The sequence below is a fragment of the Typopeltis vanoorti genome, chromosome 3 (assembly GCF_054136105.1).
Source record: "Typopeltis vanoorti isolate ZY-2024b chromosome 3, IOZ_Tvanoo_1.0, whole genome shotgun sequence".
NCBI lineage: Eukaryota > Metazoa > Arthropoda > Arachnida > Uropygi > Thelyphonidae > Typopeltis > Typopeltis vanoorti.
In genome coordinates this window covers 56,474,845-56,490,589 of record NC_143551.1, presented here as the reverse complement: position 1 = coordinate 56,490,589, position 15,745 = coordinate 56,474,845, and the positions used below count along the sequence as shown (strand labels likewise).

General features: G+C 36.1%; 1 protein-coding gene across 4 annotated transcripts in view; it reads right to left on the bottom strand.

The window, feature by feature from the left end:
* Nucleotides 1-15,745, bottom strand: part of LOC150108169 (RB1-inducible coiled-coil protein 1-like) — a 611,254-nt gene that overhangs the window by 353,559 nt on the left and 241,950 nt on the right. For all 4 annotated transcript variants that reach the window (XM_090390625.1, XM_090390624.1, XM_090390626.1 and 1 more), the window contains exon 13: nucleotides 2,492-3,394. In XM_090390625.1, coding sequence (XP_090246751.1) covers nucleotides 2,492-3,394 — 903 coding nt within the window. The remainder of the gene's footprint in view (nucleotides 1-2,491; nucleotides 3,395-15,745) is intronic.

Here is a 15,745-nt window from a genome sequence, read left to right as displayed (position 1 = left end):
TGACAACCAAATGGATTGTTGACCTTCACTGTCCATACAGAAAATTCACATATACTACATCCACTAACAACCACATCAACCCTTGTCAACAAGGAAAATCTACTCTGACAACAATGCACTCACTTCAGAAATTAACCATCAGATAACTATCAGAGTTAAAGATAGCTCTGATAACATATAGTTTCTTGCTTTAAGTTGTTTCTTGCTCTAGCCATTGGCTAATACCCTCTTAGCCAATGGCTAGAGCTCCCTGCCAGATAAAAAGAATATCAAACTATACTTTCCTGCTTCAAAGTACAGACTACAGTAAATCCATCACCATCCCATATATCCATGGCATTTCTGAAAATGTTGTTAAGATACTGTAGAAATACAATCTTGCGACCACCTTCAAAGTACACAAAAAATTAACATCCCTTATTTGCTCTCCTAAAGACCAGCTACAACCTCTGAATTTACTTGGGTCTACCAAGTACCCTGCAGAACCTAATTTGGCCACACAAGCAGGTCAGCCAACATCAGGATTGAACAGCACTGAGACTATATCTGATTCCATCACTATAACCAATCACTTCTTTATTATTATTAGTATTGCATGACACCTCCAGAAAGTCCAAGGATTCATTCTAAGTGGGCATCCCACTCACTCCGGCATACACATCTCTCCATCTTCCCCACTACTTAATTCTCCAATCTACACACAATGACAGAAATACCATCAATGCCATCTACTGCCCATCATCACCACCAACAACAGTATTCCTTGTCTGTCAACTGCGTGTATTCATATGGCCGATTTGCCTGTACATGGGATGAAAAACTCAAGTTTCTGGGAGAAGAAATCCTATTACCTTCATATGAGATCGGCTAACTCACCTTCAATTGAAAAAGCCCGTATAGAAATTCCTCTTGTCATGACAAGAATCGAACCTAGATCTTTTTTAATCCAAGGGCACAATGCTTTATTTGCAAACCTATAAAACATTCTTCCATGGGTGGATTAAGGATTTCTTTTCTATTTCTATATATATATATATATATATATATATATATATATATAGAAATCTGGTGTGAGACCAGGGCACTGGTCTCACACCAGATAATGAAATTCATTCACCACCTAGAGACATTCATAAGCATCCATACCCATGGTGGGATTTGAAAACCAGCAACCTGTTGGTTGGAAAGCAGATATATACTAACCACTTTGCCAACCAGGTCAGCACTCATATTAGAAGACTATGCCTTGAATACTTACCATAGGATCCATCTAACTATTCATAGAAAATACTGATCACTTGGGAATTTTTTTTTTTAAATCATCAGTTTCATCATAATTTACACTTGCATGCTTAATATTAAATGCTCAAGAATAAAAATGAGAAGTTTTAAAAAGAAGCTAGCCAATAAGGGTGAGTTGTCATTAAGAGGTGAGAAAATTCCTGTTTGAATTATCTTCATGGCATGTGTATTTTATAAATTAACTTTACATAAGAAATAAAACAAACTATCTGATAATTAAAAAACTCGGAAAATTACTAATTTAGTAATTTCAGATCAATCTTTAGGATCAAGACAGATGGATCCTATGTATTTTATGCCATAATGTTAAAAATGAGAACCCCCCCCCCCCCCTCCAGGACAGTAAAAGTCTTCAGTACAAGTATGTTGAAACGTAAGCTGTGCGTGTGATTTGCCATTTTGCAAAATGTATACGAACAGCCAAAATTCAAGTTGCCTTAATGAATATTTTAATGTTTACAAAAAAAAAAAAAAAGGGGGGGGGGGGGGGGGCAGAGGGAAGAAGAATGAATAAGAAGATTAAAAAAAAAGTTTCTTGAGGATCAAACTAGAAGAGGAGACCTTCAAATAACCTGGAGAACAAACCAAAATGGCAATCACACGCACAGATTACATTTCAACATACTTGTACTGAAGACTTTTACTGTTCTGGAGGGAGGAAAAAAGTTCTCATTTTTAACATTATGGCATAAAATACATAGGATCCATCTGTCTTGATCCTAAAGATTGATCAGAAAGTTGCTGTTCTTTTCTAATTTAAGTTGTGAAATATTCATGATTTAAAAGGATTTGGTTTCAGTTTTAGAGGTATGCTGTGGATAGCTGCCAAAATAAACTTGAAAACAATGTTAAAGAAATAGCATTTTACACTCATTTATAATGTAATTTGCAGAACAAATGCTAATGCAACAGATACTAGAAGAATTTTAACCATTTAATATGGGATGCACTGCTAATCTGGATCAGTGACATTGAAAGTGTTAAAAGATCTGACCTCATTGCCTATATGTTTACAGTTTTGAAATTAGTTTTGGTTATTATAAATATATTTAAAAAATTCTATATTTAATAAAAAATTATTTTAATTTTAATATTAAAATTATCTGAAAATAAACATATTTTACAGATTTAAAAACTATAAAATAAATACAAAACTGGTTATGGGGGAGAAAAAAAGATAAACATTTACCAATGTAGAACCTTTTTCTTCTAGCTGCCGTTGTAGTTCAGCCACAACAACATGATGTGACTTCACCATTTGACTGCTCCGTAGCACACCTGAAGTTCCATTACTTTCAGTATAAGAAGAGGGCATAGATTCATCAATAAAAAAATCTGCAGTAAGGAAGTCTTGTGAAGTTGTGACAAGTGAGTCTGGAGATTTTATCCTTTCCATTTGGATGACTTGCATATTACTATATCGGGGATCAATTTCAAAATGTGTAGCTTCAGTCAATTCTTCTGTTGTTTTACTACCTTTATTTGCCTGTAAAGTAACTCCTTCCTGAATTTGATTAAATTCTTTACTTTGTCTGGTTATATCGGTGTGACCATGAGATTTGGGAACATCTCCTACTTCTTCAAACTCTTCAGTATCAGATTCATCTTTACATTTTTCTTCAACTGGTGAAAAAGAATCTTTATCAGAAACATCTTCAATTAAATGAAGTCTCTTGCATTCGCTATCTACCTCATTTTCTCTCTTTCTAACTGGTGATTTTATATGATTTTTACTGTTCCTATCACTACACCCTGTTGTAACAAATGATTCCTCAGTAGGACTAGATGCTGAAACCAAACTAATGGCACCATGTTGAAAACCACCACACTGCATCAAATCCACAGAGCCATGTAAATCTGTTCTATGTTGTTGAGAAATCAAAGATGTTGGACTACTAGACACATCTGGAACTCTAGAAACAGGGGCTTCATTACGAAACATACATTCTGTGGGAATGGAAGCCCTTGGAAATGGTTCCACAGAAGGCACCATTAGAAAAGTGCTAAGTTCTGGTAGCACTTGTTTTAGTTTCTCCACATCTTCTGGTTTGATGTCTGGCAGTTTGATATCAAAAGGTTCTGGAGCTTGTGTCTGTAAAATAAATTCCTAGTTATTTTCATTTTGAAATAATCAACAGATTATTTAAAAATGAAATTTTATGTATTTTTTTTTCCATTTAAAAAAAAAAGTACTAAGTGAATACCAAACATATAGATATGCTTTGGGAAAATTTGGAGGAAAAAAAACAACAATTATGTTAATTGCTTGCTGTATTTCTGTTAAGGACATGGACCATTCATTACCAATAGAATGTGTCAACAATAAAGATGTGCATAAATTCGGTGGAGAAAAAAAAAACAGGAACTCTAGATGTCTGTATTCTGTAAAACTAGAATACAGGGGATTTAAATTTTGTTTCCATTTAGTTTTGAGCAGAATAAACATGAATAATGTAAGAAAAATATGTACAAAAGTTTTAAAAAGAGGACGAGCAGCTTTCAGAAGTAAACTGCAGACATATATAATTAGAAAGAAAGGTGAAAATGTATCAAACAAGAAACAAAAAATGAAGATGCAGCAACGAAGACTTTCGGTGATGGAAGCAAGATTATAAAAATCCAAACTTCACAGTGGAATCAAGAAGTTTAAGAGGTAGTCCTGAAAAAGAAGAAAATCACTAGAAGTTAAGCCACCAGGTGTCCTGAGTGAATACTGAGAAAAATGTAACAAAACTATAGAAGATAAATATCATGAAAGTGGCAAAACATTCAGGAGACTAATAATATATTGGAAAGAGCAGTAGTGTAAAAGGAATCAGGGATGATGAAGGTGACATAAACTGAACTCCAAATGTCTGAAGTAATCACTCTGAATAGATGATAAATGAAACTGACAGCTGAAGTAAATATTCAAAGAGAAAACTCAAATATAAAGATTATTAAAGATTTACAGCAGTTGCACTGTAATACTAGAACTAGAATTAAAATTAGAATAGAGCTTGATTGCAGTACTACTTATAAAAGGGAAATAAAATGAATGTGACAATTAGATGAATTTATATACTAATTGTTCTAGGTAAAATTTATGCAAACAGACTTGAAAAGAGACTATGAAAAACTGTTGATGAGAAACTTCAGGATGAATATGCTGGATCCAAATAGGAATTATCAGGATCAGATTTTCACTTTCTGGAAATACAACAAGGATCTGTATTAAAGTTTTGTACATCTGGAAAAGGCACATGACAAAATGCCAAGAGAAAACCTGTTCAAAATGCTACAATTATATGGGGTAAATTGAGATATTGTACAGAGCAATATACACTCCATATTTATGTTCTCAGTCATCAGTTTAGGATCAAAGGTATGAGAAGATGATCTCATGAAATCAAGCACATATGCCATTGTCTTATACTGGAATTACATTACTTCATACAGGAATTTCTTTTATAATGTGATTCATATGAATCACATTATAAATTATGAAGACCCTATGAAGACATGCACCAAAGAACTGTAATAATGTCCAGTTTGCTTTAAGTCAAATATTAGCATGACAGTGTCTAACAGTCATGAAACTTGTTCTTGTTATGCTCCTGGGACCTTCTGTATGGGTACACTCCCTACAAGGATGCTAATGAAATCAGCGAAAGAGGATTCATATCCTAACAGTGAAATGTGAGGAAGAATCTTCAGAGGAGCAGACCTCTATAAATAATCTGGGCTCAGCTAGCTCCAGTTGTTAGTACCTGGTTAGGACCCCTACCTAGGGTTACAAGGAAAATTAAAGGATTCAATCCTCTGACAAAGGGAAGCAGCTTTGTTAGTACTGACACAAGGTTGAAGTCTCGTGATGATGGTAAAGCTTGTGATTAGAAAATTGCAGATGGCAATACAGTTTATTATGTATGCCTGTAATACTGCAGAGCAGAAAGCAAATGGAGAAACTACTGCTCTATTCTCTCCAGACTAACCACCATGGCGAACAAATCTACACAAATGGCCCCAAGTTCCCGGAATCCATTAAATGGGGCAGGGGTGCAAAGAATCTCAGGACTCAAAATGGTGTGTCCACTAATCTGGAATGTCAGAACTCTATATGAAGCAGGTAAGCTAAGAAACACTATCCAGGAAATGAAAAGACTTGGAATTGGGATTTTAGGAATGAGTGAAATTAGGTGGCCAGGATTAGGCAAAACTCAAGTTAATGACATGACAATGTACCACTCTGGAAGTAGTGAAAACAATCATCAAAACGGAGTTGGAATAATATTAAACAAAGATCCCAATAAGTCACTGTTGACCTTCATCCCCTACTCAGATAAGATGATGTTATTAAAACTGAAAGGTCAACCACTAGATATTAATCTTATACAGGTCTATACCCCTATTGCTAACAAAATTGATACCAAGATTGAAGAATTTTAAGATCAATTAAAAGAACTAATGAAAAATACAAAGAAACATGATATTAACATCATCATGGGTGATTTCAATGCTAAAGTTGGGAAAGGCAGAAGTGGAGATATAGTTTATGAACATGGGCTGAGAACAAGAAACGAGAGAGGAGACCGTCTTATTCAATTCTGCCAAGAAGAGGAACTAATAATCACAAACACTATCCTGAATGCTATATACTTGGCAATCATCACAGGATAATAATGCAAATATAGTCAGAAACCAAACTGATTACTTGCTAATTAATCAATGATTTTGAAGTTCGACAAAGAGTACAAAAACCTATTCTAGTGCAGATATTGCTTCTGATCATAACCTATTGGTGACAGAGTTAAAACTTAGGCTGAAAGCTATACTTAAGAAACATCAACAAAAAAGTTTGATCTAGGAAAGTTAAAAAACCCAGAAATAAGAAAAACTGAGTCAAGATCTGAATCAAAAGATAGAACTTATCAAGAATGATGACAAAGGCAACAATACCCTGTGTCCTGATAGAGCAGTAAAAAAGAAAGATAACTGATGAAATTCTTTCTCTCATGGATCAACACAGATCATATAAAAATTATATTCCAACAAAATACGAGGATGGTCTGAAAAGTTCTCAGCCTAACAATGAAAAAACGAATTTATATTCTGCCAGTTGCATTTTCTATGTTAGGTAAAATGGCAGTACCTGTACAGCTATAATTTTCTTGACTACTAAATGTCTTTCATAGTGCTCTTTATAAAATGCTAATGTTAACTTTCACCAAAGCAAAACAATGTTATAAGGAACTTACTCACTATAATAAACTACTGAAATGTTCTGAACAAAATCTCATAGGTATGATCCTATGCTAAAAGAAATCCACTACAGCAAACTATCTGCTATGACAGATTATTCATGTGATCTCCATGAGTTTGCTATGGTGAGAGTCAATTGTAACTGTTTTCATATTATAACTATATTTTAATTAGAATACCTTTTAAGTATTCAAGCTCCTGGTTCTCTTTCTCCTCTTCCACTCAAGCTTATTTCTATAATGAATATGTAAGTTACTTTTGGCTGTAAGCTGCTTCTTAGATCCTAGACATATGATGAAAATATCAAGAATATCTGATGGCTTTTTTTTTGCTTTAGATGGTTATTTGTTAGTAAACCAAAATGCTTTCCCTTTCATATATAATACAGTCAACTATAGAAAACGTTTTTTAACAGTCAACTATAGCTACACAGAACTTGGAGGGACCACAGAAATAGTTTTTATAGTGGATAGTTACTGTAGTGAATTTTCTTTAGAATAGCATTGTTCCTACAGAGACATTGGTCAAGACTTTTTTGGTAATTTGTTATAGTGAGCTTGTTATGATGGTGTGTTTGCTGTACTGAGAATTAACTATTGTTACATCCTTAAGTTCAAGGAAACTTCAGAAATTATTCATTTATCCACATATAAAGAACCAATTTTTAATACTGAACCACCTACATATGACTGTATGTTCTTATGGGGAAGACAGTTTAACTTATCAGTGATGAGATGATATGAAAGACAACCAGTTAAACAATGACACATTTGATATCATGCATGTGAAGTCAATCCAAAAATAAAAAAATAAAAAGCATTCTAGTAACACACTAGAAGGCATTTTGCTTTATAAAAAACAACAATAACAACAACTTTAGAACGATTCAGGTGTGATCTACATATTAATGCTTTTTAAGCATATTTTAGATAATTTTAATTCCAAGAAAGCAGACCACAGAGATTATGAAACCTGATTTTAAAAAAATTTATATTTTACTGTGGGAATACTGTGATATCTTACAATGGAAAATAACTATCAAAGTTGCATATGAAGTTATTATGTCATTCTTCCTTAATGGATACGAAGTCTTAATTCCTTTGACATGCATTTAATTTAGAATACTTGGGCATTTTTCAGTTTCATACGTCAGCAACAATGTTTGTAAACAAGATGAAAAGTAGGTGCCAAAAGAGAGCCTACATGAACTATACAATTTGGATAATACATTAATAACTGAATATGATGTGGGGGTGGGGTCTCAAAATTCTTATGTCCAGGATTATATACTGGTTTATAAGTCACAATGATATTTTAGGAGTGAGACAGCAATGAACTGGACCATTAAAACACTAATTATAACTTATGATATTTTGCTCAAGAACAAATAGAAATCATTAAAATATATATTATAAACAAAATGTATAATTTTACTTAACCACTAGGTGGTTAAGTAAAATTGCAAGAATCGAGATAAAGTGAAGCAAATCAGAGGGCAGGAGGCTCTTATAGTGGCCTTTATAATTAATGAGCATATCTGGGTGCCCCACACTGATAAGAAGAAAGCTTAAGTTTCCCAAACTCTCATCTTTATGAAATATGACTCCTCACTACCTTAAGGAACAAAAAAAATCCTCATCTGCTCACCAAAGTAGAGCCCTTGGATCACTTACCTTTTATGTGAATCTTACCCATGAAAAGTTGTTAACCATATAGTACATCAGTAACTGAAGGTGATTTAAGGATTAGATAATCTTAAATGGAAATATTCCATGTTTCATCTAGAGACCAAATATGGAATATTTTTAAGCTAATCCAGACCTAGAAATAGTATGGACAATGAAATTCCTCACTTACCTAAAAGCATTCACAAAACATTCATACCCATGGTGAGATTTGAACTCAGAGCCTGTGGTTGGAGAGTACTCAGTGAACACGGTGGGAGAATGCTTTAGATATAAGCATCTCCCACACCTGAAAGGCAGTAACTTATAGTACAACAAGTATTGTCAGTGAGCTGAGGTTTATTTTATTTATTGTGGCATTTTAATCAAATTCCTGATGCACCCTCAAGGGGGAGATTAAGGATATCATGATGATACTACTACATGAAAAAGTTACATCATTACTAACTTCTTATCAACAATTTTCCTCTAAAAATCAATCTGTTATCTGTCAAGACTACCATTATCAGATCATATCATATTATATTCAGAAGACCAATATAACTGGTCTTCTGAAGCATTTCCTACTGTACCAATCCACTGAGATTGAGGTCTTCCTCTGGTCATTTTCCTGTCATCCTGGGAAAGAACACTTATTTTGCTAACTTCCCACTCCCATTTTGTTTAAGTGATCACAGCACCTGAGATGAGCTCTGATAACAAATTAGCTGTGCTTCTTCTGTTGTCTATTTCCAATTTAATTTGACATCTTCACTAAAAACCGTGTCTAAATAGGCGAAATGTTTTACTTGTAATATAGGTTCCCTATTCAAGTTGCAGTTGATGTTTTCAATGTTTCTACCTATTTGTTGTTGTCTTTTTATTGTTGCTTTTCATAACAAATTTATTACAGCTGTTATTTAGTTTAATTGGGGAATCCTCAGAGTTGTATTGGATTTATTCAGAAGTAAAACATCATCTGTATAAAGCAAGGAGCTAAGTTTGATATCGCCATTTCTGAAATTAGGTTTAATGCCATAATGCAATTCATATAGATGAATAGGAGTGGAGTTAGTGTGCGTGCTTTTCTCCAAAGTTTTACATCAAACCATCTTCCCATATTTCTTTCAATTCTAACTCATATAAAGACTATGTATTGCTCAATATAATGTCGCATTCACACCTTATAACTGTAGCATTTTGAACAGCTTTTCTCTTGCCACCCGGGCTAAAGATAGTAACAGGCCACTAGGCCTAATACCTGAAGGGAAGAAGAAGAAGAAGCTTTTATATTCCCATGATTTCTCAACTATTTGCCTTAAAGTGAAAATCTAATCCAGACAACCTCTATTTGGCCTGAATTAGCTTGTTCTTCTTCTTCAAGCTTCCCTTCTATAATTTTTCTTAGCCTTTTCTCAAATATACCTGCATAAATATTATCAGGGAACACTCATACAAGAATTTCTCTGCAGTTCTCACATTCACGTTTATTCCCATTTTTATAAATGAGTACTATGATAGCTCTACTCCAATCATTCAGAATTTGACTCTCTGACCAGTGCATTCTGAATTATGCAGTGTGGCCATGTAATGCTTTTATGCTGCAATATTTGAACATTTCTGGTTGGATACAATCTACTCTAGCTTGCCTTTCAACAATGGGGAACCCCTCTGTCAAGAGGGGTTCCCCATTGTCGTAAGGCTCCATCAGGGATCAACTCTGAGCCCCTACCTCTTTGATCTGGTCATGGACGTACTAGTGGAGGACATCAAGAAGGAGGCACCAGGGAGCATGATATTTGCCGATGATATTATTCTCTGCGAATCATCCCGAGAAACACTTGAAAAGACCCTGGAAGAGTGGAGAAAGGTATTGGAGGAGAGAGGCATGAAAATTAACCGGGTAAAGACCGAATATATGTCAACAGGGAGTGACGAGGATATGATCATATGACTCCAGGGTGAAAGGTTAACTTCAGGGAAGAAATTCAAGTACCTTGGGTCTGTCGTCGAGAGGAATGGTAACCTGGATGAAGAAATACAGCACCGAATAACACGCAACTGGATGAACTGGAAGAAGATGAACAGGGTCCTGTGCGACAAGAGAATGAGTTGTAAGATGAAAGGAAAGCTGTATAAAATGATGGTGAGGCCGGCGATGCTACATGGCATGGAGACGTGGCCTATAACAAAGGCACAGGAGAGGAAGATGGAGGTGGCAGAGATGCAGATGTTGAGATGGATGAGTGGTGTGCCAAGGAATGACTACATCAGAGGGACGATCAAGGTGGGACCAATCGGTAAGAAGGTACAAGAAAGCAGGCTGAGGTGGTTCGGTCATGTAGAGAGAAGGAGTGAGGAGTATGTTGGTAAACAAGTGGAGAGTGTATAGAGGTGGAGGGAAGGAGGAAAAGAGGCAGGCCCAAACTCAGATGGAGAGATAAGGTGGCAGAGGATCTTAGGGAGAAAGGATGGAGTCGGGAAGATGCCCTGGACCGGAGAATCTGGAAGAAGAAGAAGATTAAAGATGAGAACGCCGACCCCGTTTAACAATGGATAAGGCATACAAAAGAAGAAGAAGAATATCTTCAGTTTTCATGTCATCTTCATCATCTCTAATTCCTTTTACAGTACTATTTCCTCCATTCCTAAGATTTTTCAATATTATCCAGAATATTTTGCCATCTTCCTGATAAAAAGTCTTCCTATGACTTTTGTTTAGCTAGTTTTACAAAGTGCTTCACTTTCTTACCTTTTTGTCTGTATTCTCTAAGAGTAGAAGCTGACTTACTTTCCAAAAACTTTTGATATATGTTCTTTTTTTCCTGCACTGCCTCTAACTTTCTGAGTCCACCAGAGAGTAAATGTTTTCTTCAGGGTTTGCCAGTAAATCTGCAAGGTTTTTTTCTGGTTTTCAAATCTTTAATTTTTTTCTTGAATAACATTCATGTATTTCAGTCAACAGTTTATGTCTGAAAGCTACTCAACTTTGATTCATTTAAAACTTTCTTGCACACTCTTCTTTAAAATAAAAACATTCAATCTTACCCTGCTCAAAACTAAATGGTAATCACATCCAATTTCAAAATTTCTGTATACTCTTGTGTCCTGAACCAATGAGAAAACATTGCTCTCGGCAATAACATAGTCAATGAGACTTTTTCAATGTGAAAATTTGCGCACATTTTTATTTTGGAACATGATGTTAAGTAATCGCCAGTCCATGTCCTGAACAGATGTCCAAGAAGATACTTACCATTATTATTAGCTTTGCTATTTTCATCAAATTTGCCTAAAACATTTCTATATGTCTGGTAATGGTTTTATTAGTACACTGTTTGTGTAATGATTATCAGTACACTATTTGTGTTGATTTTTTATTTTTATTTTTTTTAAGTTGGGCCTATATACGAAAGGTTGGCTGGTCAACCTATAGTACTTTAGTACTGTATATGGGTAGTGGGTTGGGAAAGGTGGAACTTGTTAACATTCGATTTGAAAGCCTGTATATTGTATTCCTTGGGAAATACCACAGGGGGAAGACTGTTCTGCAGTACAGCAGTAGCAGGGATGAAGGAGGAGGAAAAGAAACTTGTTTTGTGGGTTTCAAGGTGTACTGTGAAGGGATGTTGGGAGGTGGATGTACGTGTTCCAATGGGTTTAGTACAGATTGATGTTGTTTAAGATGAGCATTTCCATGAAAATATTTGTAGAATATACAAATTGCAGAGACTAAACATCTATGTGAAAGTGGGGGGGGAGTGAGTCGGTAAGAGATGGATCATTTATCAGTCTAATTGCTCTCCTCTGTATTGAGTCAAGCATTTTGAGGGAACTTATAGGAGCCCCACACCAAGTGTGAGAACAGTATTTGAAAGCTGGGCGGATTTGTGATTTGTATAAGATTAACAGCTGTTTTGAAGCGAAGTAACGTCTTGAGCGAAAGAGAAAGCCTAGTTTTTTCGAAACTGAGGATGCAATGGTTGTGATGTGTTTATGCCAGGAGAGGCCTGATGTCATGGTAATTCCGAGAAGAGAAATTTCGTCTTATCTGGGGGATTTGAGTATTATCAAAAATAATACTGGGGGAAAATGGTTCTTTTTTGTGGAAAATAAGACAGAACTGGGTTTTACTAGCGTTAAAGTTGACGAAGTTATATGAGCTCCATTGGAGGATGTTTTGGAGGTCTGTGTTAAGGGAAGTGGTGGTTAATGTTCTATGGGTTGAAGTGAATTGTGTAGGGTAAGGTTTATCAAATGAAAGGGAAGAGCAATGTGCTATCACCTGCAAAACTGTGTATTGGATTGGAGGTCAACTGAAGTAGATCATTGATGTATAGAAGGAAGAGGGTAGGTGAGAGAACTGAACCTTGTGGGACCCCAGCATTAGTTGGATATTGGGAGGATAGGGAGCCATCTACCATTACACATAGTGTGCATCCAGACAGGAAGCTGGCAATCCATCTGCAGAAGTCCTGAGACAGTCCAAATGATGGAAGTTTGCTTAGTAAGCCTTTGTGCCAGACCCAATCAAAGGCGTTAGAGATATCGAGTGCAACTACTTGGGATTCACCAAATTTTTCAATGGTATATGTCCAGAGATGGGTGACATATGAGAGCAGGTCACCTGTTGATTGGCATCGGCAGAATCCACTGGGTACCTTCAAGGTAGAATAGGAGTTGAAAATGGATGGTTTTCTCCATCACTTTAGATAGGATTGAGGTGAGTGAGATGGGTCAGTAGTTAGATGGCAGCGATTTGTCTCCCTTTTTGGGAATGGGTTGAATATAGGCCAATTTCCAGGCTTTGGGATATATATACGAGTGGAGTAAGATAGTGTGTACAGACAGCATAAGATAGGAGTCAGGACAATTGGAGGAATGCCATCAGGGCTAGGGGCTTTTTTTTTTTGTATTTAATTTTGACAACAGGTTTATGATCACTTTCTGGCAAAAGGATACGGGGGGGAGGCATTGTATGTTGGGCAGTTGGAATGACTGGGGGACATTTGCCATTGTTTGTTATGATTGCATTTCAGTCAAAGTGTGAAGAAAGGAGATTAGCTTTTTCTGTGGGTGATGTTGCAATTGAGCCATCTGGGTATGATAGCGGCAGGAGAGTAGTGTAGGGCAAAAGTTGCGACCAATTGCTTTTGCAAAGACCAAAAAGCATGGCTGCTGCTAGGACAGGCTGCAAGTTTCCTGCTTTTTGCCCGTTCAAATTCTGTTTTCGAATCACAATCATTGATCATTTTTTTGCATCTGTTTCGAGTTCAGTATAGGCACTGAAGGAGGATGAAGTTCTTAATTTGAGCCAGTTGTGGTATGCCTGGTTTTTCATTAGTACAGCCTTGGCGCATCTTTTGGAGAACCAGGGTTTGGATAGGGAATGGTAGTTCAGAGAAGTGTGGGAATGTATGTTATCATGCCAGTGAGGATTACTTTGGTGATGTGTTCGGTGCATCTGTTTGGATTGGAAGACAAGACTGCAAACAATAGTCCAACCATGGAAATGAAGCATAGTAGTCTTGGAGGCTGTTCCATTTGGCACTGTTATAATGCCAGACTACTCTTGTGCAAGTGTGACTGTGTAAGCATTGTTGCATGGGGTAGGAGATGAACACTAAGTTGTGGTCAGAATTACCCAGGGGACTCACTACATTCACTGTATATTTGGAAGGGTCATTGGTAAGGAAGAGATCTAGGGTATTTGGGTTATCTGGCATTCTGGTCAGCTTGTGAACTATTTGTGTAAGGTCGTTGGTGATGGCAAATATTTCGGCATCTCTAGGATCTGTACAACTGGAAGAGGAAAGCCAGTTAGTGTTATGGACATTAAAATCACCTAGGAGGTTGATTTCACTATTAGGATAGTGGGACTGGAGGAAATCAACTTCTGAGGAGAGGAAATTAAAGAGCGATAGAGGCAGCAGATGAATTTTACTGAGTGGGGGAAGGATATTTTTAGCCAAAGAAGGTCAAAGTTGGGCGATTCTAGGTTAGGTGCTATCTGGCAGGGTATGTCAGAGTGGAGTGAATAGTTCTGATGGTTGAGATGGATGGTGCCAGGGGAAGGTGAAATTTGAGTTTCTGTTAAGAAGAGTAGGTGGGATTTGGTTGACTGTAGATGATAGTGAACGCTATTAAGGTTGGAGTTGAGACCACGGATGTTGGTGTAGTGGTCTCAACTCATTTGGTAGTGGATATGCAAAGGTCTGTGGGGCATGGCTTTGACCACAAGGGTTTTGCACGTTTCCTATGCAGTGCCTGCATACTGGTCTCCTTGGTGGCTACTAGTGGCATCACTTGGTTTTTGCATTTTGCATTAGTTTGGTTTGTTTGTAGTCTATGGTCCAGCTGTTGTCTCCATTTTGGTATTTTTCTTCTAGCTGCTATCAAATTGCCGTCTTTGTTCCCTTTGTTCAAAGGTTAAGTCAGGTCGAGCACGTATATGCAATTGGAGGCAACTGTCCTTTAGCTTGCTATTTATCGCTGCTATTAATTTGGAAGTGTTTGTCGGTGTATCACAGATCACTTTCACGAGGCGTGGAAAGTTCGTTCCGTCCTTTCTTTTATTTATGGGACCGAAGCGATGACATTTGATGATATACCTGGGATCGAAGTTGCATTCACCTGCTAGTTTGCTAACTTCTTCTTTTAAAGATTTACCGTTTTCCTCCGGAAAGTTCAGACGAACATGCCATTGAGTCTCCTGTTTTCAAGCCTCGAGCAACGCGTGTACCGTTGATGCAATTAAATCATGGAGTTCGTTAGCAGGTACAGATTACTGATTTGTTGTTTATCTTTGCCTATTTAAACCCCTATACATATAGGTTATTTCCAAGTAATACAGATTAGGTTCATACCATGAATATCATTTAAGTATCTCTGGTTTCTCTCTGATATGTTCACTTACTTTGAAGACAATACTATTTTTTGCCAATAACATTAAACGTATATATTACTATTTATCTTAATCTCTAAAATAAGAAAGAGAAATTGTAATACAAAAGAAACAATATTTAATTAAATAATTATATAAACATAATTATTTACATTAAGAAAATTGTAAGAGAAAACACTTTCTGTGTGTCTCTCTGATTCACCCACTTGAAATGCAGGAACTTAAAAATTTTCTGAATTTTAAATAAAATTCCAACAATAAACAAAACAAAGGAAACAAATTTCTTTACTGATCCTCTCTAGAATTAAACAACTACAGCTTTTTACTATAGTCAGTAAACAACAAACAAAGGAAACACATTCTTTTAGTAATCGGCTCTAGGATTAAAATAACTCAATCAGTTCTAGTGAGGTATCTTTTCAGACTAGCTCAAAGTTAACACTAGTCACAAAATAAGGAACACATCCTACCTCTGTAACTTGAGTACAAATAATGCTCAGAAATCTTTACCACACATTAAGCAAAAATGACAATATACATTAGAGTTAACTGTTTGCCCTACAGTTCTCTAAAAGCAATCTTCATTAGATGTATTCATTTCCTAGTTTTAATTGTTAGAAGAAAACTATTATTA